This window comes from Bombina bombina, chromosome 1 (assembly GCF_027579735.1).
Source record: "Bombina bombina isolate aBomBom1 chromosome 1, aBomBom1.pri, whole genome shotgun sequence".
Taxonomy (NCBI): domain Eukaryota; kingdom Metazoa; phylum Chordata; class Amphibia; order Anura; family Bombinatoridae; genus Bombina; species Bombina bombina.
The window spans coordinates 1,506,263,776-1,506,289,413 of record NC_069499.1 but is presented as its reverse complement, the minus strand read 5'-3'; the positions used below and the strand labels follow the sequence as shown (position 1 = coordinate 1,506,289,413).

At 38.3% G+C, this 25,638-nt stretch overlaps 1 protein-coding gene across 1 annotated transcript in view; it reads right to left on the bottom strand.

Moving 5' to 3' along the window:
• The window catches only part of PITPNC1 (phosphatidylinositol transfer protein cytoplasmic 1), a 674,601-nt gene that overhangs the window by 20,556 nt on the left and 628,407 nt on the right, over positions 1 to 25,638 (bottom strand). The window contains exons 7-8 of the mRNA XM_053707933.1: positions 14,587 to 14,742; positions 3,065 to 3,128 (exon numbers count right to left, since the gene is read on the bottom strand). Coding sequence (XP_053563908.1) covers positions 3,065 to 3,128; positions 14,587 to 14,742 — 220 coding nt within the window. The remainder of the gene's footprint in view (positions 1 to 3,064; positions 3,129 to 14,586; positions 14,743 to 25,638) is intronic.

Below are 25,638 nucleotides of genomic sequence, written 5' to 3'. Positions count from 1 at the left end.
CAAGCAAGTTCCAGGGGGTTTTGCTGTGTTTATCAAGTCAGACAACCTTTCAGTTATCATGACCTTGCTGCTCCAACCCATTCAGCGCATGTGGTTCTGAGATAGTAATAAAGAGAAACTGTTTGATTTCATGTCAATGTTTAATACATTTTTCTATAAATAAACCTTAACGTACAATGAATAGCCACTTAGCTTTAGAACAGAAGATATTGTTTAAAATCTGTTCCAAGAGACACATATACAAAAAAAGACCAAATGTATAGAATTCCAAAAAAAGATTTTCTATTAATTATAATTTTTAAACCTATATTTTAAAGGCATGTTAGTACCATAATATAATTTATTACATCAAGTTATTATTTCACAGATTCTTGGGGTAATTAAGTTGTTAACCCCTTTGTACCAGTCCTGAGCAGGATACAGCTTGTGATTTCGTCTTGCCTGATTAGCTCAGCAGCTGTGTCTTGCTCAGAAGATCCAAAGCATTGTGGTTAAAAACAGTTGCTAAGGAAAGTTTTAGAGATTTTTTAATTATTGTATTACCATTCCCCTTTTATATATATATATATATATATATATATATATATATATATATATATATATATACACCCTGTGTTACACTATGTATTTATATATATATGGGACAGTAACGTAAACAAAAAAAATGTAAATGGAATGGACAGAGCATGGAATTTTAAACAATTTACTTCTATTACCATTTATGCTTAGTTCTCTTGGTATACTTTGTTAAACAACAATCATCTATTTTCTTCACTCAAATTATCTTCTTTTGAAGCCCATATGATTCATTTATTGTCACCCATATCTGTATGAGTTGCTGTGATTTATCGTCTTCCTGTGTCACCATCACTTTTCTTTGACCACTTCCTGCTATGGTTTACTTTCTTCCTATGACACACCTGCCCTCATTCTCGGTGACTTCAATAAGCCCAATTGCACCTGCAGTTTCAAAGCCTCTCGAGCTCATAATGAACTAATTTCCTCACTCACAAAGATCGCCATTCAATTGACCTAATCTTCCACCATTGTTCTGTCTCATACATTAGTAACTTTCCATTTCCAACTCTCTGACCACCATCTCTTAACATGTAGCATCACTACAACTATCGCACCACCACCACCTAACCCTTCAAATAGACTCCATAGAAACTTACACACCATAGACACAGAATTACTCAAAAATTCCCTTTCTCCTCTCTATCCTTTTGTGAGGAATCTATCACTCTGTATAAACCCATTCTAACCTTTACTCTTGACCAAATAGCCCCTATTTCCATAGCTTGCATTCTATGCAAACACCTCAAACCATGGCATAAACAGAGGACACATTACTTGCAAAAATGTACCCTCACTGCAGAACGCTACGGGAGGAAATATCACTCCTCTGCTGACTTCTTGCGCTACGAGTTTATGTTATACTCCTACTCCTCTGAACTTCCAAAAAACACTACTTTTCAACAATCATTTCATCTTTGTCCTATAATCCTAAGCATGTTTTCTTTACTTTTATCTCCAGTGCCCACCCTCTCCTCCCACAGCATATGACTTTTCCATGCATTTCAAAAATAAAAATGATTCTATTTGTCATGAAATAACCTCCCACCACAACAACGTCTACTCCTCTCAAATCACTGCAAACAACGAAGCTCAGCCTACCAATAAAATCAGTTTGTTTGCTCCAGTTACAGAGGAGGTCCTATCTTACTACTCGTCCCCTTAATCCTTCCCTGGCTCTCCCTCCTCCCCTCTACCCCTCTTTGTTGGATACCTCAGTGCTCAGTTATTGGTCTCCATTATTCAGTCTACACATCATCTCTAGGCTCCTTAATCAAGTCCTGTTGGTTTCATTGTCATCTTTATTCTGATGACACACAAATTTACCTTTCTGCACATCCTCATCCCTACTGATTTGTGTCACCAACTGCCTGTGTAGTATCTCATTCTGGATGGTTTCTCACTATCTTAAGCTGAAAATCTCTAAAACTGAGCCCCTTCTATTTCCTCCTCCCCGTCAGGTAAGCTGCCTTGGGGTCTCATTTGACTGGGGTCTCAACTTTCTTTTGATCCCCATATAAGTCGTTAGTGAACTCCTGCTGCTTTAACCTTAAAAGATATCTCTAAAATGTGTCACTTCCTCACTCAAGACATAGCTAAGATTTTTATCCACTCACTTATCATTTCCCGACTTTACTATTTAAATTCTATCCTCCTGTTGATTGTTTTATATGTTTGATTGATAGCTTACAGTGATTCATGGGCAGGGCCCTCTAGTCTGCTGCCTTTATGAATTCTGTAAATGCCCTGATTATTATACTCCACAACTGTAAACTTTAATGTCACAGCACTGCGCAGTATATTGGCGATTTAAAAATAAATGATAATAATAATGCTAGGTGAGCTCAGGAGCATCACATGTTTTTAGTCATCTGGCAGCAGTGTTTGCAACGATGTTTATAGCAATGTTATACATAGTTACAAACGCTATTGCCATAGAATGCTACAGACATGTGCACTCTCCTAAGCTCCTATCAGCCTACCTTGCTTTACTCTTTAACAATGGATACCAAGAGAAAAGCAAGCAAAGAAATATGAAAATACAAGTAAATTAGAAAGGTGTTTAAAACTGCATGTCATATCTGTCTCATGAACATTTTTTAACTTTTCTATACCTTTAATCATAGTTGTTATAACTGCTAATAAATATGTATCAATATTGATTCATATATACAAAAACAATTCTATTATACAATAATGATATATATCATTCCAATTTTGCATATTTTTATATTAAATAAAACACTATTTCATTTGGTTATTTCATGCATAGATTATATAAGAAAGTGATGATCTGAGGTTATTTTACAGTAGTGAAAACATCTAGAGAATATACAAAACTAAGGCTCTCATACATGGTGACACATGCACAAGAGCGATATGCACATTTTTCTCTGTTATAAATAATCCCCCATGCATTTCTTTCTCAGTAAGGTAAATATATAAACAATACAACCCTTGAATACAAAGGGTTAAATAAAGTACTTACCATACCACTCATCAACCCAGGCAAAGGCTTGTCGGTGTCCAATCAGCAGAATATCTCTAACAACCTAGGAAGAAAATAAACTAATTTAAACGGTCAAGTGTGTTTTAATCACAGGTATAACACTTATGCCTAACAAAGGATTCTCATTCAAAGAAATAAATTAGATTGTTTATTGTAAGTCCTTTACAGTTGTGTGTATATGTTTGTAAATAGTGAGAAATCAATAAGCTTATGTTGAGTATAAGTGTGAGCAGAGTCCATTGCTTTACATAGACCAGGGGTTGACATATTTATGTGAAATACAGGAGCCACCTAATTAATTTAAGAGGCATGGAAGGCATTTATATATTTCACTTGACAAGTAAGAAATTATAAATTTTCCTACCTTTTATAAAGAATGAAATAGCAAATATTTATTTCCTGATTGGTAACTTTCTATCCATGAAAAGTTATCTGTTTCCAGCTCTTTAGAATAACCCAAGAACCAAGGAACCTGAAGTAAAATTTTAGGAGTCACAGCTCCATGGATCTGCCAAGCCTTAAAGTAGACTACAATTAAGAAAGGCGCTAAAATGTTTGCATGTCTAAGAATAAATCAGAAAACCAGCTTACAGCTTGAAACCCCAAGAAATGTTCATGGAAGTAAAACATATATCACAAAGCTGCAAATGTAGTTTCAGTGTCCAGACCATGTATTGGATGAGGTTAAGGTGGTCTGGGGTGTGGCTTTTGGTCTAGGGGAATGGCTGGGTGGGTTCTAGGTTGCCCACAGTTTACACATTTATAGGGAAGGGAAAGTGATCTCTGAGAGCTTTGGGTCGGGCATGCTATTAAAGAGATGCAGCAAACCTACTCTATATTATGAAACCCATGGTACATAGCTACCTGTGATACTGTAATACCTGTAATACTGTCACTGCCTCAAATATATTTTTATTGAGGTTTAAGTTGTACAGCGCGAATAACAAAATAGAACAATTGTCACCCGTTGAGCAGTCATTTACACAATTCCATCAAATATGAAGATTAATCTACATATAAAGCAGAAACAGTCATTCCAAGAACAGTAGATATATTCCCAATGATCAACTCAATTCAAAAGCTTTTACCAAGTAAATTAAGAACTACCTTTAGAAGAACAGAGTAATAGGCAGTGACAATACTAAACCTCATCTTTCTGTATCACTATATACTAAACCCTCTTGGTATGTATAAAGATCAGGATAAAAAAAACATGAGATAGTTTTATATTTTCATTCATTGAACATGTCTCTGAGATACTTATAGTAAAACTCTAAAACAAGATCTCAGTAAAACAGAAAATAACTATTTGGTGATTCTCAGTATCATAAGTATATGGGGAGCTTGCCTCTACTATTAAAGATAAATCTATAGCAATATGCATATAATTGTCAAGGCCAGCTATTATATAATCTGTGTCAGAACATAGAGAGCTAATAATAGAGTCTGTAGCAAACACTTAAGTAGAAAGGAACTTCTGTATTTAACCCTATAAAGGATGGCCCAAATGTATAATCTCAATACTATAAAACTGTCATATTTCTATAAGGAAAAAGTGGGCTACTAGAGCATTTATGTGTTGAGTTTAGCATAAGGGTGACAATTCAGATAACCCATATAATTAAGTATATAAGTGGAAACCCAGAATCTGTATATTTGATTATTATACTTTATTTATAAACCGCCAACAAATACTGCAGCACTGTCCATGGGTGCAAATGATAAACGTACAACGATACAAAATTTTCATAACATATGTCCTCATGAACAAAGAGTCCTCAACTTTAAGCTAAAATAATTCACTACTTTACGAGACACTGGCCAATGTTATCAGAAGAAATTATCAGATTATAAGCACATTAAAACTTAGATCAATGTTAGCAAAATAAAAGGGACATGAAGCCCACATTTTTTCTTTCATGATTTAGAAAGAGAATGCAGTTTTAAACATCTTTCTAATTTACTTATATTATCTAATTTGTTTTATTCTCTTGATATTCTTTGCTGAAAAGTATATCTAGATATGCTCAGTAGCTGCTGATTGGTTGCTGCACATAGATGCCTCATGTGATTGGCTAACCAAGGATATCTAAAAAATGAAGCAAAATAAATAATAGAAGTAAATTGTAATGTTGTTTAAATTTCTATTCTCTATCTGAATCATGAAAGAAAGATTTTGGGTTTAGTGGCCCTTTAAATACAAAATAAGAAGTAAATTCCCAATACAAGGTTTATTGACAGTTATCTAACAGTAGGAAAATTAACAACCTCATGAATATTTAGTCATCTACAGCTATTGAGATACATGAAAATAGAGTAACAAATCAGATTATGCCCAGTCTCCAGGCCATCAAAACAAACAATTTAGGACTAAATTACAAGTGAAGCGCTAAATATTGCTTGCATGCAAGCAATATTAGTGCTCCACTGAGTAATACCAGTGAACGATAATGTGCGATGGTATTACAAATAAAGTGCAATGCAAACAATAGTAAGTGCTCTGTGAACAGTTGTAGCCACTGTCAGCTGGAGGTTGAAGGAAAAAAACAACTACCAACCAGCTTCATTAGTACTGATGTCACACTTTGATTTACATTGATCTCCTGAGATTTCATAGTAAACTGAGGAGGGAAATAAAGTAACTGTGTTGCGCATACCAGATGTATGCTCCCTTGCAAGTCCCAAGAGTCTCTTTACAAGGGGATGTGGCTACTGTGGGAATTTTGGGTTAAAATATCTGTTTTTTACACAGAGATGTTCAGGTAACATAGTAACATAGTTACATAGTAGATGAGGTTGAAAAAAGAACGAAGTCCATCGAGTTCAACCTATACAAATCTAAAATACTTACAAAAAGCTCCAGTTAAGGTTAAATAATCCCACTAAAAGGTGACCCATTTAATACTAGCAATCATATCTATGAATTTTGTTTATAGACAGAAATGTATCCAAACAATTTTTAAATGTATCTAGGGTATTGGCATTCACTACCTCCTTTGGTAATGAGTTCCACAATTTTATTGCTCTTACAGTGAAAAAACATTTCCGTTGCAGGAGATTAAATCTCCTTTCCTCCAACCTTAAATTGTGACCTCTTGTCACAAACAATTTTCTTGGAATAAACAGAGCTTCTGCCATCTCTGTATATGGGTCTTAAATATATTTATATAAAGTAATCATGTCATCTCTCAAGCTCCTTTTTTTGTAAAGAAAACAGACCCAGTTTGGCTAACCTCTCCTAATAGCTTAAATTCTCCAATCCTTTTATTAGCTTTGTGGCCCTTCTCTGAACTTTTTCTAGTTCTGCAATATCTTTTTTTTTTGTGATTGGTCCCCAGAACTGCACTCCATACTCAAAGTGAGGTCTTACCAGGGTTTTATATAGTGACAGAATTATGCTTTCCTCCCTTGAATCAATGCCTCTTTTAATACATGCTAGTATCTTATTAGCGTTTGAAGCTGCTGCCCTGCATTGTGCACCCATCTTTAGCTTGTTATCTATTACTTCCCCAAATCACTTTCCTCCTGTGTTTGGCTAAGTCTTGTCCCATTTAAATAATACGCTGCCTGCTTATTTTTACTTCCAAAATGTAGAACCTTGCATTTTCCCATATTAAATCTCATTTTCCATTTACCTGCCCATACTTCTAAATTTTGGAGGTCCTTTTGTAACGAAAGTTCATCCTGCGCTGACCTAAGGACCTTACTTAAAGGACCAGTTTACTCAAGTTAGGCTGATGATCTTGCAGCAGAAACACGATTTGCAAAATGTATATAGAGCAATAGATAATTAAATTGTATATGTCAAAATAAATTTTTATACCTTTTGACTTTATTTCTGAGATGCTGTTCTCGATGATCCCGGAACGCCCGGGTAAAAGGGATGGGCAACAGTGTGTTCTCATCCCGCCCCCTGACCAATCCCATTTGCGTAATTAATTAGATGCATGCAAAACACTTCACGCGCGCCCGACTTGCCATTAGTGAGTGCTCAATGTTGCGGTCGCGTTATCACATATATTCAGCATTCATTAATCATTAGATAAACAAATACTGAATATTGCTTTGGTCTGTGGCATTCGGCTCTTTCTGCCGCGGTATTTATTAAGAAAGAAGTGCAACCACAGATATTCAGATTTGCACAGATATTCTTGTATTGCACTTCTTTCCTAATGAATCTGGCAGCAGAAAGAGCCGAATGCCCAGACCACAGCAATATTTGGTACTAGTTTTGTTTATCTAACGATTAATGAACGCTGAATATATGCACATATCTACTCGCAAAATTGTGATACCTGACAACTGTGCTTAGCATCTCCATATGATGAGGTTAACGTGTTATTAATGGTATAGAATACCTCCTCACAACTACAACACCAGCAGTTACTCTGTGATAACCATTTAATCAATGCCAGCTTTATATAGTATTATTAAAAAAAAAACTCCAGTATGTGTCCCTACATTCCTTCTAGATGATAAAAAAAGAGCAAAGTCGAACTGGCCGCTTGGCCACAAAATAATATGATGGGCTTAGGTTAGTACTTAAGAAACGAAGATTTCAAAAAATTATTTATTAAAGCAGGCAACGATTCCAAAACATTATTCAGCACTACTATGTTTAACTTTTCATGCTGTTATATTTAAAATTGTTTCACATTTTGGGTAAACTGTCCCTTTAACTTAGTATCATCTGCAAAAATAGAGATGTCGCTATTTAATCCATGCTCCAAGTCATTTATAAAAATATTAAAATGAACAGGGCCCAGTACTGATCCCTGGGGGACTCCACTGATTACCTTTGTCCAATCTGAGTATGATCCATTTACTACTACTCGTTGTTCCCTATCTTTTATCCAGTTATTTATCCATGAGCTAACATTTTCAGCTATTCCAAGTCCCTTAATTTTGTGCATTAATCTCTCATGTGGCACCTTCTTACAGCCATGCTGCATCACTTTCAAGTGTTTCCACATTTGGATATCATGTACCTTTAAATGTGAGCAGGTATAAAAAAAAAATTAGCATGCTAATGAGCAATAGTAGGAGGACTTCTAGTAGTACTTAAAGGGACTTAATACCCATATGCTAAATCACTTGAAAATTATGCTGCATAACTGCAAAATTCTGTGTAAAAAGGAAGATATTTTACTTTGAAATGTCTTTAGCTCACAATAGTAAGTGTTCTGTGAACAGTTATTTTTTAGCCACTGTCAGCTGCAGGTTGAAGGGGAAAAAACAACTACCAACCAGCTTCTTTAGTGCTGATGTCACACTTTGCTTTACTGTGATCTCACGAGATTTCATAGTAAACTTTTTTAAACTGAGGAGGCAAATAAAGTAACTGTGTTGCACATACCAGATGCAGACCTTTACAATGGGATGTGGCTACTGAAGACATTTTGAGGTAAAATATCTTTTTTTACACAGAGATGTTCAGGTGATAATTTTGAATCACCTTCTTACAGCCATGCTGCATTACTTTCAAGTGCTTCAACATTTGTGTATCATGTAATCTTTAAATGTGAGCAGGTGTGAAAAAATAGCATGTTAATGAGCATTAGTAGGAGGTATGTAACAAATACATTGGTAGAATGTTTCAATTCAAAATGAAAACGTTCTATTTTTTCATGATTATTAATATTTCAGTACAGTTTTCTCCGAGATGATGTGATTGCAGTCATCTGCTTTGATTAGTGGGACTAAGAACTGATTTGAACTCTCATTGACCAGATTCTACTACTGCATGACCATACATGTATTTATTTTCTTGATTGTTTTTCCTGGAACTTTGGACTGTAAGTCTCCATGGGTTACTAATAATCTTTTGCAGAAAAAAAAACCAAGAAGAAGATAGTGTGAAAATTATATTGATAGACAAGGCCATTTTAAAAGTACAAAATATAAAAGAATTATCTTCTTTGAACATCATAACAGTTTATTTATTTAGTAACCCCTCCTGCACTAGTTACTGTCTGGAAGAATTAGAGAAAATGTACTAAATTAGAGCACACATGTGCTGCCCCAATAAGTCTCTTAGTATAATTGGCTTTTCTATAATCTATCAAGGGAATTTAGAATTAGAAACTGTTGACATATTTTTGTGTTACGTACATATGTTAAAGAGATACTAACCCCATGTTTTTTCTTTTATGATTCAGATAAAGCATGTAATTTTAAGCAACTTTCTAATTTACTCCTATTATCAATTTTTTCTTCTTTCGCTTGGTATCTTTATTTGGAAAAAAGCAGAAATAAAAGCTTAGTAGCCGGCCCATTTTAGGTTCAGCACCTGGGTAGCGCTTGCTGATTGGATTTTCTATCCAAATCATGAAAGAAAATTTTGGGGTTTCCTATCCCTTTAATAATAGGAAACAAAATGTATGCTTACCTGATAAATTTCTTTCTTTTGCGATGTACCGAGTCCACGGATTCATCCTAACTTGTTGGATATTGTCCTTCCTGACAGGAAGTAGCAAAGGGAGCACCACAGCAGAGCTGTCTATATAGCTCCCCCCTTAACTCCACCCCCAGTCATTCGACCGAAGGCCAAGGAAGAAAAGGAGAAACTATAAGGTGCAGAGGTGACTGAAGTTTACATAAAAAAATACTATCTGTCTTGAATAGACAGGACGGGCCATGGACTCGGTACATCGCAAAAGAAAGAAATTTATCAGGTAAACATACATTTTGTTTTCTTTTGCATGATGTACCGAGTCCACGGATTCATCCTAACTTGTGGGATACCAATACCAAAGCTTTAGGACATGGATGAAGGGAGGGACAAGACAGGAACCTAAACGGAAGGCACCACTGCTTGCAAAACCTTTCTCCCAAAAATAGCCTCCAAAGAAGCAAAAGTATCAAATTTATAAAATTTTGAAAAGGTATGAAGCGATGACCAAATCGTAGCTTTACAAATCTGTTCAACAGAAGCATCATTTTTAAAAGCCCATGTGGAAGCTACCGCTCTAGTAGAATGAGCTGTAATCCTTTCAGGAGGCTGCTGTCCAGCAGTCTCATAAGCCAAACAGATGATGCTTTTCAGCCAAAAGGAAAGAGAAGTTGCCATAGCCTTTTAACCCCTACGCTTTCCAGAATAGACAACAAACAAAGAAGATGTTTGATGAAAATCTTTGGTTGCCTGCAAATAAAATTTCAAAGCACGAACCACATCCAAGTTGTGCAACAGACGTTCCTTCTTACAAGAAGGATTAGGACACAGAGAAGGAACAACAATTTCTTGATTGATATTCCTGTTAGTAACAACCTTAGGTAGGAACCCAGGCTTGGTATGCAAACCCACCTTATCAGCATGGAACACAAGATAAGGAGAGTCACATTGTAATGCAGATAGTTCAGAAACTCTTCGAGCTGAAGAGATAACAACTAGGAACAAAACTTTCCAAGATAAAAGCTTAATATCTATGGAATGCATGGGTTCAAACGGAACCCCCTGAAGAACTCTAAGAACTAAATTTAGACTCCATGGCGGAGCAATAGGTTTAAACACAGGCTTAATTCTAACTAAAGCCTGACAAAAAGCCTGAACGTCTGGAACATCTGCCAGTCGCTTGTGCAACAAAATAGACAGAGCAGATATCTGTCCCTTTAGGGAACTAGCTGATAATCCTTTCTCCAATCCCTCTTGGAGAAAAGACAAAATCCTTGGAATCCTGATTTTACCCCAGGAGAAGCCTTTGGATTCTCACCAAAAAAGATATTTACGCCATATCTTATGATAAATTTTCCTGGTAACAGGCTTTCGAGCCTGAATCAAGGTATTTATGACTGACTCAGAGAAACCCCGCTTTGATAGAATCAAGCGTTCAATCTCCAAGCAGTCAGTTGCAGAGAAATTAGATTTGGATGCTAGAATGGATCTTGAATCAGAAGGTCCTGTCTCAATGACAGAGACCATGGTGGAAGGGATGACATGTCCACCAGGTCTGCATACCAAGTCCTGCGTGGCCACGCAGGCGCTATCAAAATCACTGATGCTCTCTCCTGTTTGATTCTGGCAATCAGACGTGGAAGGAGAGGGAAAGGTGAAACACATAAGCCAGGTTGAATGACCAGGGTACTTCTAGAGCATCTATCAGTACAGCCTGAGGATCCCTTGACCTGGAGCCGTAACGAGGAAGTTTGGCGTTCTGACAAGACGCCATCAGATCCAACTCTGGTGTGCCCCATAGCCGAACCAGCTGAGCAAACACCTCCGGATGGAGTTCCCACTCCCCTGGATGAAAAGTCTGACGACTTAGAAAATCTGCCTCCCAGTTCTCTACACCTGGGATATAGATCGCTGACAGATGACAAGAGTGAGTCTCTGCCCATTGGATTATCCTTGAGACCTCTATCATCGCTAAGGAACTCTTTGTTCCGCCCTGATGATTGATATAAGCCACAGTCGTGATGTTGTCCGACTGAAACCTGATGAATCTGGCCGAAGCCAGCTGAGGCCATGCCTGGACAGCATTAAATATCACTCTTAATTTCAGAATATTTATCGGTAGGAGAGCCTCCTCCCGAGTCCACAAACCCTGAGCTTTCAGGGAATTCCAGACTGCACCCCAGCCCAGAAGACTGGTGTCTGTCGTCACTATAACCCATTCTGGCCTGCGGAAACACATTCCCTGGGACAGATGATCCTGTGACAACCACCAAAGAAGAGAGTCTCTGGTCTCTTGATCCAGATTTATCTGAGGAGATAAATCCACAAAATCCCCATTCCACTGATTGAGCATGCATAGTTGCAGTGGTCTGAGGTGCAAGCGAGCAAACGGAACTATGTCCATTGCCGCTACCATTAGTCCGATTACCTCCATACACTGAGCCACTGACGGCCGAGGAATGGAATGAAGAGCTCGGCAGGTGGACAAAATCTTTGATCTCCTGACCTCCATCAGAAATATTTTCATGTCTACCGAGTCTATCAGAGTCCCTAGAAATGAAACTCTTGTGAGGGGGAAAAGAGAACTCTTTTTTACGTTAACTTTGCACCAGTGAGACCTTAGAAAGGCCAACACTAAGTCCGTGTGAGACTTGGCTAGTTGGAAGGACGACGCTTGAATTAGAATGTTGTCTAGATAAGGCGCCATTGCTATGCCCTGTGGCCTTAGAACCACCAGAAGGGACCCTAGCACCTTTGTGAAGATTCGCGGCACCGTGGCCAACCCGAAAAGGAGAGCCACAAACTGATAATGCTTGTCCAGAAAGGCGAACCTGAGGAACTAGTGATGATCTTTGTGGATAGGAATGTGCAGATACGCATCCTTTAAGTCCACGGTGGTCATATATTGACCCTCCTGGATCAATGGTAAGATAGTCCGAATGGTCTCCATCTTGAAAGATGGAACTCTTAGGAATTGGTTTAGGATCTTGAGATCCAGAATTGGTCTGAAGGTTCCCTCCTTTTTGGGAACTATAAACAGATTGGAGTAGAACCCCTAGCCCTGTTCTGCTTTTGGAACTGGGCAGATCACTCCCATGGTAAAAAGGTCTTCTACACAGCGTAAGAACGCCTCTCTTTTTGTCGGGTTTACAGATAATTGAGAAAGATGGAACCTCCCCCTTGGAGGGGAATCCTTGAAATCTAGAAGGTATCCCATGGTTACAATTTCTACTGCCCAGGAATCCTGAACGTCTCTTATCCAGGCCTGAGCAAAGAGAGAGAGTCTGCCCCCTACTAGATCCGGTCCCGGATCGGGGGCTATCCCTTCATGCTGACTTAGTGGCAGCAGCAGGCTTTTTGGCCTGTTTACCCTTGTTCCAAGCATGATTAGGTCTCCAGGTTGGCTTGGATTGAGCAAAGTTCCCCTCTTGCTTTGCAGCAGGGGAAGAGGTAGAGGGAACACTCTTGAAGTTTCGAAAGGAACGAAAATTATTTTGTTTGGTCCTTGTCTTATTTGACTTATCCTGAGGGAGGGTATGACCCTTCCCTCCAGTAATGTCTGAAATGATCTCTTTCAATGCAGGCCCGAATAGGGTCTTACCTTTGAAAGGGATGGACAAAAGCTTAGATTTAGATGACACATCAGCTGACCAAGACTTAAGCCATAACGCTCTACGCGCTAAAATGGCAAAACCTGAATTCTTAGCCGCTAATTTAGCAAGATGAAAAGCGGCGTCTGTAATAAAAGAGTTAGCCAACTTAAGAGCCTTAATTCTGTCCAAAATATCATCTAGTGGGGTCTCCATCTGAAGAGCCTCTTTAACACCTCTTCTCTTTACTCTTCCTGCTTAGAGCCAGCAAAGAGAATGACTGGGGGGTATAGTTAAGGGGGGAGCTATATAGACAGCTCTGCTGTGGTGCTCTCTTTGCTACTTCCTGTCAGGAAGGACAATATCCCACAAGTTAGGATGAATCCGTGGACTCGGTACATCATGCAAAAGAAATATAATATACTTCTATTAACTCTCTTTTCTAATTTTCTTTCAATTTTCTTTTGAATTTATAATTATTTTCAAGCCCTCCATGATAATCATTAGACTTTACCTATCATGGAAGGCTATCTGGATGCCTTTGCCATGGATGCAAGCGGTACCCAGCATATGCGCTGTTCATTACAGCTGACATCACTGCTGATATCACCATTAACCAAACATGCTAACTTGAAAACATCATTATACATGTGACCGTTGTTCTGTCGAAAATAGCTACTTTGTCGAGATTTGCTACCTCGACCTGCGCATACTCACAATTAGGTAATCGTTTTACAGCTGTATATCGACACTAATATTGAATGGCGGTTTTCCTTTCTAAAACGTGCACAGTGTTTATATAATAAACAACCCCTTATAGTGACTTTGCGGTCTTATTATGCATGCGCAAATCAAACTAATGTGCGTGCGATCAGGAGCAAGTTTAGGAATGTATTGATATGCAGGAGCTCAATATATGGCTTAATTTGATTGAAGATTTAAAGCCTTGCTTGACATGTTTGGAGGCTGTCTGCAATTGCACGTCACAGAAGTGATTCAAAAAAGTATGATTATATCACATAATTATACTTTCTGATGTATGTGGATTATGATTATATGGGTAACATTTACTAAATAAAGAGTTTTATATGTGTATAAGAATATAAAGTTTCCTGGCCCTTTAAAGTTAAAGTCAACTTTCATGATAAAGTGTCCGGTTTTTAAAAAAACTATTAAAAACAGGGGCAATGACGAAACCGGCTCTCTCCAATCACGGCTTCCCCCAGGAGCGTTCATCTGGTGAGGCCACGGCGTGATTGAAGGAAGCCGGTTTCGTCATTGCTGTGTAAGTACAGCAGGAAGAAGCAGGCGAGGGGACCGGCGATTCGGCGTTTCAGGAGAAGAAGGCATTTGTAAAATCCACTGCAAAGTAAACTTTCATGAATGAAAGTGCCCCTGTTTTTAATAACTTTTTAAAAAAACGGGCACTTTATCATGAAAGTTGACATTCACTTAAATGCTTATATTATATATCCAACCATACTGCAAGCAAATATTAGTGATTTATCTTCATCACTGACCTTATGCACAAACTGCTCAACCCGAGTCTGAAGTCCCCACACCTCAAATTTCACAGCAACTAATTTATAGGAGCACATAATCGGCTGATGCGTCTCTCTCCAGCCTTCCTTGAGTAGACCTCGCCCTGTCTTTTCTGACTTAAAGTTTCTGGGATCCTAGAAAACAGAAACAAATTAATTGAACAATTTTTAATGATCAGTTTATCAAAAGCAAAGGAAAACTGGTCTAAAGTTTTTAGCAGCAAAATCAACTTTATTAGTTTTAAACCAATTTGTTTTATTTTGTCCATCTGTGCAGCAGATAATATGACATTTAAAGGAACTGTAAAGTTAAAATTAAACGTTTATGATTCAGATAGAGCATGCAATTTAAAACAACTTTTCAATTTACTTAAATCAACACATTTGCTTTGTTCTCTAGGTATCTTTTGTTAAAGAGTAGACTCAAGAGGTGCAATGCACTACTGGGAGCTAGCTGAACACATCTGGTGAGCCAATGACAAGAGGCATATGTGTGCAGCTACAAATCAGAAGTTAGCTCTCAGTAGTGTGTTGCTGCTCTCATCTAGGTATTCTCTTTAACAAAAGATACGAGAAAATAAAAGTACATTTTAAAGTTGTTTAATATTGCATGTTGTATCTGAAACATGAAAATTTTATTTTAACTTCACAGTCCCTTTTAATTACAACCATGGGGTAGATTTATCAAGTGCCTGGCGGACATGATCCGCTGTAGCGATCATGTCCACCAGACATCGATAAATGCCGACAGCATAAGCTGTCGGCATTTAACATTGCACAAACAGTTCTGGTGAAATGCTTGTACAATGCCGCCCCCTACAGATTTGCGGCCAATCGGTTGCTAGCAGGGGGTGCCAATCAACCCGATTGTATGAGATCGGGCGGATTGATGTCTGCCACCTCAGAGGAGGCGTACAAGTTAAGGAGCAGCGGTCTTAAGACCGCTGCTTCTTAACTCCACTTTCCAGCTAGCCTGAAAGTTCGCTCGGAAACAGGGGTATACGGCCCCATTTGGGCCTTGATAAATCGACCTCCATGTCTTGACCATTCAGCTTTTTTTTTACATATTAAGATTACATTTTATATTTTTTGACCCTGTACTAATTTTGGCTTTAGTTACATGTAATGTTTAATGTGTTCATATAATGTGCTCCTATAATTTATTTTTCTTTTAAATAAAAATATATATATATATATATATTTTTCTTTAAAATTGCGTTTTTATATAAAAAGAGTAATTTTGGGTTGTTTTTTTTAAATTCTTTTCAAGGCATATAAAAAAAATAACAACATTGTATTGGCTTGAATTGCTATTGCTATAAAATAGCACCAATTTTTAACAATTTTACAGTATTTTGATTTTTTTTTCATTACTTATTCAGGAAGTTGATATCCAAGTAAAATTGTAGCTCACTTATTTGTTTAGTTATAATATAACTGGAGCAGAAAAAATATACTTTATTATAATAAAATTGAATAGAAAATAGATCTGTGAACTCGACCTTGAGATGTAGCAGACAACAATGTATTCCTGTATTTTTTCTTGGGATTATATAACAGTATGGTTTTTATTCTACTGTATTTTCAATTAATGTAAATTATAAACTTCTTTTTCTTCCTTCTAAACAGCACATCATATACCCTGCATATTTCCAAGCATATTTGCTTACAATATGCATCAATATGTTAAACAAAATGCAAAACGATATGTGTCCTGCAATTCAAGCAACCGAAATGCGTATTGCACTCTATTAGCGCAACAAGTGAGAATTAAAGGGACAGTCTAGTCAAAATTAAAGTTTTATGATTCATATAGGGCATGCAATTTTAAACAACTTTCCAATTTACTTTTACCATCAAATTTGCTTTGTTCTATTGGTATTTTTTGTTGAAAGCTAAACTTAGGCAGGCTCATATGCTAAGTCCTTGAAGGCCGCCTCTTATCTCAGTTCATATTCACATTTTTTATAGCTTAACAGTGCTAGTTCAAGTGAGCGCTAAAGATAACATTGTGCTCACTCCCATGGAGTTACCTAGGAAATCAGCACAGATTGGCTAAAATGCAAGCCTTTCAAAAGAACTGAGATAAGGGGCAGTCTGCAGAGGCTTAGATACAAGGTAATAACAGAGATAAAAAGTGCATTGATATAGCCATGTTTGCTATGCAAAACGGGAATGGGTAATAAAGGGATTATTTTTCTTTTTAAACAATAACAATTCTGGAGTAAACTGTCCCTTTAAGCATAAACTTGAACTGCATACATTTTTTTTTAATTAAATTGTCATAAAAATATATTATGAAAATGTGTGAAATTTCATACAGCTGTTATTTTTCATGCTTTGCGAGCTTATGGATAGCGGATGCGCTATAGAATTTTGAGGCGCTATACAAATAAATGATGACGATAATAAAATCAATCAAATTACACTCTGATTTACCAGTTCCAATAAAAAAGATATCCACCCAGTATCTAAAATATATTCCCACTCTCCACAACACCCAGACATCTTGTATTACAGATAAAAAGCATATATCAAACCCTGTATAGTATTAAAAAAAATAATGAGACTGACCATTCTATATCCTATACACAGAATTCCGAAACAATTGTTTTGGATCAGATCTATGCAACCATAACTTGACTTCAGGGAAAAACACAATACTTCAGCCAGTTGAAATTCTGACCCTACGTCATCCGCCTACTTGAGGATAAGTGCATGCACTACACTTTCGTTTTGTGCTGAAGAGTGTTAAATTGCTGAGTGGCGCATGCGCTGTTTCACGGAGCATCGTGAACGCGCTTTAGAAGGAAAGCGGATGGGACAAACACAAGAAAAGCCAGAACTGGTATGTGGGAGGAGCTAGACATAGTAACGGTAGGGAGCTAACGATTTAAAAATAAGTTAATTAGAAAAAAAAATAAACTTAGCGATTAGGTTAGGGTAAGATTAATAAAAGCAATCCTGTATTTCATATTCTTATTCTTAAACTTAACCTTCACTTTAATGACCAAGGACGTACCCTGTATGTCCTCAGGGCTTCAAGCGGTGGAAGCGATCGTGATCGCTCCAGACGCTTTCAAGGTATTGCAGTGATGTCTCAATATTGAGCATCACTGCACTACCTTTTTTAACCCACCGATGCACAGACAGCCACTCTGTGGCCCTCTCTGCATCGGCCAGTGATGGTGCCAATCACTGGTGGGTGGGAGCCATAGCAGGGAGGAGGGTGGGCGGCCCATTGCTGGATCACTTACTGATCCGGTTTGCACAAGTGGTTGGGAACGTGCAGGGGAGCGCGCGTACTAATACTTTAAAATAAAATGACATTGAAGGTAATGGAATGGAGGGAGAGGGAAGGGGGTTAATAAATGTTAAGAAAGGGATCTGGGAGGGGGAGGGGGTGGGCTATTGAGGGGGGGGGCAGCTACACTACAGAAAAGTTGCTTTTTTTACCCAAGATTGCGGCAAATAGGTAGAGGGGGAGGGTTAAAGAGCTATTTTTTTGAGGGGGACAGGGAGGTTGGGGGCTAATGGGGAATCCAACACTGCAGAATAAATACAAATCCAATTAAAAAAAATTATATATATATATATATATATATATATAAAAAGCATTTTATTTTACTACTGGCAGACTTTCTGCCAGTACTTAAGATGGCGGTGACAATTGTGAGGTAGGGGAGGGAAGAGAGCTGTTTAAGGGGGGTCAAGGAGGGATCAGGGGTGGGATATGTCAGGTGGGAGGCTGATCTCTACACTAAAACTAAAATGAACCCTACAAGCTACCTAATTAACCCCTTAACTGCTGGGTATAATACAAGTGTGGTGCGCAGCAGCATTTAGCGGCCTTCTAATTACCAAAAAGCAATGCCAAAGAAATGTATGTCTGCTATTTCTGAACAAAGGGGACCCCAGAGAAGCATTTACAACCATTTGTGCCATGATTGCACAAGCTGTTTGTAAATAATTTCAGTGAGAAACCTAAAGTTAGTGAAAACGTGAACACATTTTTTTTTATTTGATCGCATTTGGTGGTGAAATGGTGGCATGAAATATACCAAAATGGGCCTAGATCAATACTTTGGGTTGTCTACTACACTACACTAAAGCTAAAAACATAATTTATGCTTACCAGATAAATTCCTTTCCCTGACCTCTTCCCATAAGGCAGGGAGAGTCTACAACTTACTGTTGCGAAATACAACACCTGGCCACCAGGAGGAGGCAAAGACACCCCAGCCAAAGGCTTAAATATCCCTCCCACTTCCCCTATCCCCCAGTTTTTCTGCCGAGGGAACAAGGAAAAGTAGGAGAAACATCAGGGTATAAAAGGTGCCAGAAGATAAAAAATAAAAAGGGAGCCACCTATCAAAAACATAAATTACGGGGTCGTGGACTCTCCCTGCCAGGAAGGAAAGGAATTTATCTGGTAAGCATAAATTATGTTTTCCTTCCATAAGGCAGGGAGAGTCCACAACTTCATTCCTTACTGTTGGGAAAACTATACCCAAGCTACAGAAGACACTGACAGCTAGATTACAAGTTTTGCATTGCCTCTTGTAAAACTGAAAATATGGCATTTTCAGCGTTAAAACAGCACTGCAGCTATTACAAGTGTTGTCGGTATAGGTGTACTGCACACCTTTTAGCCTGTACCGTAAAGTCAGTTCCGCACGCGTAAAAATTATGGCCTAGATTTGGAGTTTGGCGTTAGCCGTGAAAACCAGCGTTAGAGGCTCCTAACGCTGGTTTTAGGCTACCTTCGGTATTTGGAGTCACTCAAAATAGGGTCTAACGCTCACTTTTCAGCCGTGACTTTTCCATACCGCAGATCCCCTTACGTAAATTGCGTATCCTATCTTTTCAATGGGATTTTTCTAACTCCGGTATTTAGAGTCGTGTCTGAAGTGAGCGTTAGACATCTAACGACAAAACTCCAGCCGCAGGAAAAAAGTCAGTAGTTAAGAGCTTTCTGGGCTAACGCCGGTTTATAAAGCTCTTAACTACTGTACTCTAAAGTACACTAACACCCATAAACTACCTATGTACCCCTAAACCGAGGTCCCCCCACATCGCCGACACTCTATTAATTTTTTTTAACCCCTAATCTGCCGACCGCCACCTACGTTATACTTATGTACCCCTAATCTGCTGCCCCTAAAACCGCCGACCCCTATATTATATTTATTAACCCCTAATCTGCCCCCCACAACGTCGCTGGCAGCTACCTACACTTATTAACCCCTAATCTGCCGACCGCAAAGCGCCACCACCTACGTTATCCTTATGTACCCCTAATCTGCCGAGCGGACCGCACCGCTACTATAATAAAGTTATTAACCCCTAATCCGCCTCACTAACCCTATAATAAATAGTATTAACCCCTAATCTGCCCTCCCTAACATCGCCGACACCTAACTTCAATTATTAACCCCTAATCTGCCGACTGGAGCTCACCGCTATTCTAATAAATGTATTAACCCCTAAAGCTAAGTCTAACCCTAACACTAACACCCCCCTAAGTTAAATATAATTTACATCTAACGAAATTAATTATCTCTTATTAAATAAATTATTCCTATTTAAAGCTAAATACTTACCTGTAAAATAAATCCTAATATAGCTATAATATAAATTATAATTATATTATAGCTATTTTAGGATTAATATTTATTTTACAGGCAACTTTGTAATTATTTTAACCATGTACAATAGCTATTAAATAGTTAACAACTATTTAATAGTTACCTAGTTAAAATAATTACAAAATTACCTGTAAAATAAATCCTAATATAGCTACAATATAAATTATAATTATATTATAGCTATTTTAGGATTAATATTTATTTTACAGGCAACTTTGTAATTATTTTAACCATGTACAATAGCTATTAAATAGTTAAGAACTATTTAATAGTTACCTAGTTAAAATAATTACAAAATTACCTGTAAAATAAATCCTAACCTAAGTTACAATTAAACCTAACACTATACTATCATTAAATTAATTAAATAAAATACCTACAATTACCTACAATTAAACCTAACACTACACTATCAATAAATAAATTAAATACAATTCATACAAATAACTACAATGAAATAAACTAACTAAAGTACAAAAAATAAAAAAGAACTAAGTTACAAAAAATAAAAAAATATTTACAAACATAAGAAAAATATTACAACAATTTTAAACTAATTACACCTACTCTAAGCCCCCTAATAAAATAACAAAGACCCCCAAAATAAAAAATCTCCTACCCTATTCTAAATTACTAAAGTTCAAAGCTCTTTTACCTTACCAGCCCTGAACAGGGCCCTTTGCGGGGCATGCCCCAAGAAGTTCAGCTCTTTTGCCTGTAAAAAAAAACATACAATACCCCCCCCCAACATTACAACCCACCACCCACATACCCCTAATCTAACCCAAACCCCCCTTAAATAAAACTAACACTAAGCCCCTGAAGATCATCCTACCTTGTCTTCACCTCCCCAGGTATCACCGATCCGTCCTGGCTCCAAAATCTTCATCCAACCCAAGCGGGGGCTGGCGATCCATCATCCGGTGGCTGAAGAGGTCCAGAAGAGGCTCCAAAGTCTTCATCCTATCCGGGAAGAAGAGGCGATCCGGACCGGCAACCATCTTGATCCAAGCGGCATCTTCTATCTTCATCCGATGACGACCGGCTCCATCCTGAAGACCTCCACCGCGGACCCATCTTCTTCCGGCGACGTCCAACTGAAGAATGACGGTTCCTTTAAGGGACGTCATCCAAGATGGCGTCCCTCGAATTCCGATTGGCTGATAGGATTCTATTAGCCAATCGGAATTAAGGTAGGAATATTCTGATTGGCTGATGGAATCAGCCAATCAGAATCAAGTTCAATCCTATTGGCTGATCCAATCAGCCAATCAGATTGAGCTCGCATTCTATTGGCTGATCGGAACATTCGTCGTTCAGTCGTCGGCCAGGATGGATGTTCCGCGTCGGAGGTCTTCAGGATCCTGCCGCTCCGCTCCGGATGGATGACCATAGAAGATCCCGCTTGTATGAAGACTTCAATCGAATGGAAGACCTCTTCTGCCCCGCTTGGATGAAGACTTCAGCCGGATCATGGACCTCTTCAGCCCCCCGCTTGGGCTTGGATCAGGACATCGGAGGAGCTCTTCTGGATCGATCGGTGAACCTGGTATGGTGAAGATAAGGTAGGAAGATCTTCAGGGGCTTAGTGTTAGGTTTATTTAAGGGGGGTTTGGGTTAGATTAGGGGTATGTGGGTGGTGGGTTGTAATGTTGGGGGGGGGTATTGTATGTTTTTTTTTTACAGGCAAAAGAGCTGAACTTCTTGGGGCATGTCCCGCAAAGGGCCCTGTTCAGGGCTGGTAAGGTAAAAGAGCTTTGAACTTTAGTAATTTAGAATAGGGTTGGGCATTTTTTTATTTTGGGGGGCTTTGTTATTTTATTAGGGGGCTTAGAGTAGGTGTAATTAGTTTAAAATTGTTGTAATATTTTTCTTATGTTTGTAAATATTTTTTTATTTTTTGTAACTTAGTTCTTTTTTATTTTTTGTACTTTAGATAGTTTATTTCATTGTAGTTATTTGTAGGTATTGTATTTAATTTATTTATTGATAGTGTAGTGTTAGGTTTAATTGTAGATAATTATAGGTATTTTATTTAATTAATTTATTGATAGTGTAGTGTTAGGTTTAATTGTAACTTAGGTTAGGATTTATTTTACAGGTAATTTTGTAATTATTTTAACTATTTTAGCTATTAAATAGTTCTTAACTATTTAATAGCTATTGTACCTGGTTAAAATAAATACAAAGTTACCTGTAAAATAAATATTAATCCTAAAATAGCTATAATATAATTATAATTTATATTGTAACTATATTAGGATTTATTTTACAGGTAAGTATTTAGCTTTAAATAGGAATAATTTATTTAATAAGAGTTAATTTATTTCGTTAGATTAAAATTATATTTAATTTAGGGGGGTGTTAGTGTTAGGGTTAGACTTAGCTTTAGGGGTTAATACATTTATTAGAATAGCGGTGAGCTCCAGTCGGCAGATTAGGGGTTAATAATTGAAGTTAGGTGTCGGCGATGTTAGGGAGGGCAGATTAGGGGTTAATACTATTTATTATAGGGTTAGTGAGGCGGATTAGGGGTTAATAACTTTATTATAGTAGCGCTCAGGTCCGGTCGGCAGATTAGGGGTTAATAAGTGTAGGCAGGTGGAGGCGACGTTGTGGGGGGCAGATTAGGGGTTAATAAATATAATATAGGGGTTGGCGATGTTAGGGCAGCAGATTAGGGGTACATAGGGATAATGTAAGTAGCGGCGGTTTACGGAGCGGCAGATTAGGGGTTAATAATAATATGCAGGGGTCAGCGATAGTGGGGGTGGCAGATTAAGGGTTAATAAGTGTAAGGTTAGGGGTGTTTAGACTCGGGGTACATGTTAGGGTGTTAGGTGCAGACGTAGGAAGTGTTTCCGCATAGCAAACAATGGGGCTGCGTTAGGAGCTGAACGCGGCTTTTTTGCAGGTGTTAGGTTTTTTTTCAGCTCAAACAGCCCCATTGTTTTCTATGGGGGAATCGTGCACGAGCACGTTTTTAAGGCTGGCCGCTTGCGTAAGCAACTCTGGTATCGAGAGTTGAAGCTGCGTTAAAAATGCTCTACGCTCCTTTTTTGGAGCCTAACGCAGCCTTTATGTGGACTCTCAATACCAGAGTTATTTTTATGGTGCGGCCAGAAAAAAGCCGGCGTTAGTTTTTCGGGTCGTTACCGACAAAACTCCAAATCTAGCCGTATGTTTTTTTATGGGATTCCCATAGTGCTGGTATTACGAGTTTTGCGGTACGGCTAAAAAGTGAGCGTTACAGCCTAAAATGACAAGATTTGTTATGCTATCTAAAGTCAGTAGTTATGAGTTTTACGTTACAAAGCTGTAGCATAAATAAAACTCATAACTAAACTGCTACAAAGTACACTAACGCCCATAAACTACCTATTAACCCCTAAACCAAGGCCCTCCTGCATCGCAAACACTATAATAAATTTATTAACCCCTAATCTGCTGCTCCCGACATCACTGCCATTAATTTTTTTATTAACCCCTATTTTGCCACTCCCTGACATCGTCACCACTATACTAAAGTTATTAGCTCCTAAACCGCTGCCCTCCCCCATCAAAAACACTATTTAAATATTATTAACTCCTAATATGCCGTCCGCCCACACTGCCGCTATAATAAACCTATTAAACCCTAAACCGCAAGCCCCCACAACAAAATATACTAAAATAAACTATTAACCCCTAAACCGAAAGCCCCCCACAACGAAATAAACTAATTTAAACTAGTAACCGCTAAACCTAACGACCCCCTAACTTTATATTAAAATTACCCTAGCTTAAATTAAATTAAAACTTACCTGTCAAATTTAAAAAAATAATTTTAAACTAACAATAAAACTATTATAATTATTAAACTAAAATTAAACTAACTGCCAATTAAATAAAACTAAACTACCAATAAAAAATCCTAACACTACTCTAAAAATTACAAAAAGTATCTAATTAAAAAAACTAAAATTACAAAAAAACACAAACACGAAATTACGAAAAATAACAAATTATCAAAAATAAAAAAGAATTACACCTAATCTAATAGCCTTATCAAAATAAAAAAGCCCATCCAAAATAAAAAAACCCTAACCTACAATAAACTACCAATGGCCCTTAAAAGGGCCTTTTGTGGGGCATTGCCCCAAAGATATCAGTTCTTTTACCTGTAAAAAAAAAATACAAACACCCCCTCAGTAAAACAGTAAAACCCACCACCCAACCCCCCCCAAATAAAAAAGCAATCTACTGAAAAGGGCATTTGTATGGGCATTGCCCTTAAAAGGGCATTTAGCTCTTTTACTTCCCAGACCCTAAACTAAAAAAAACCCCACCCAAAAAACCCTTAACAAAACCTATCACTAACCCCCGACGATCCACTTACAGTTTTTGAAGTCCAGCTTGAAGGATCCATCCAGCCGGCGAAGTCCTCATTCATGCGGCAAGAAGTCTTCATCCAGATGGCATCTTCTATTTTCAACCAGCCGGCGAAGTCCTCATCCATGCGGCCAGAAGTCTTCATCCAGGCGGCCTCTTCGATCTTCATCCAGGCGGCGCGGATCGGGGCCATCCTGAAGACATCCGGCGTGGAACATCCTCTTCATACGGTCTCCGCCGTACACTGAATCTTCAATGCAAGGGACGTGATTCAAGATGGTGTCCCTTGCATTCCTATTGGCTGAAAATTCTGAATCAGCCAATAGGAATTAGGGCTGCTAAAATCCTATTGGCTATTCAAATCAGCCAATAGGATTTAAGCAGCTCTCATTCTATTGGTTAATTCGAATAGCTATAGGAAATTAAATAACCTTACTTTTGGGGGACTTCCGTTTGGGGCGGAGTTAGCAGGTAGCGTGCAGGTAGCTACCGTGTACTTCGCTGTCCTAGTCTATGGGACGCTAAGAACTACCATTCTACCGAAGTCTACCTTGCCCGGATTGCATAGACTCGGGCCGGTAGGAGATCCAAGGATCACGGTGGGAAGTCTACAAGTGGCAAGAATTAGGCTTTGTTGCTAAAGCACACTATCTGCCGCGGCGCTGCACCAATACAGTGTCTATGGGCGGCTAAGCTTGGACGGATATACAGCACCGTTTACGCCAACTGCAGCTCCAAGCAATCAAGCAGACGGAGGAGTACGCTGTAACATGGTGGAGACTGTGTAAAGGTGACCGGGCTGAGCAGTAACAAGATATTCTGCGCTCAGGGGGTCTACAGCGCGCTACCAAGAGGAGGAAAGCGGAGTTTGCCGGGAAAGAGCTCACAGAAAAAGTGTGACCTCCCATTTGAAAACAGCAAAGATCGCCGGAATGCTAGCAGGGGATGGGCAAATCCCACGGCCCCTGTGTAAGCATGTGTTGATGTAAAGCATTATCCCTGAAGTAAGGCG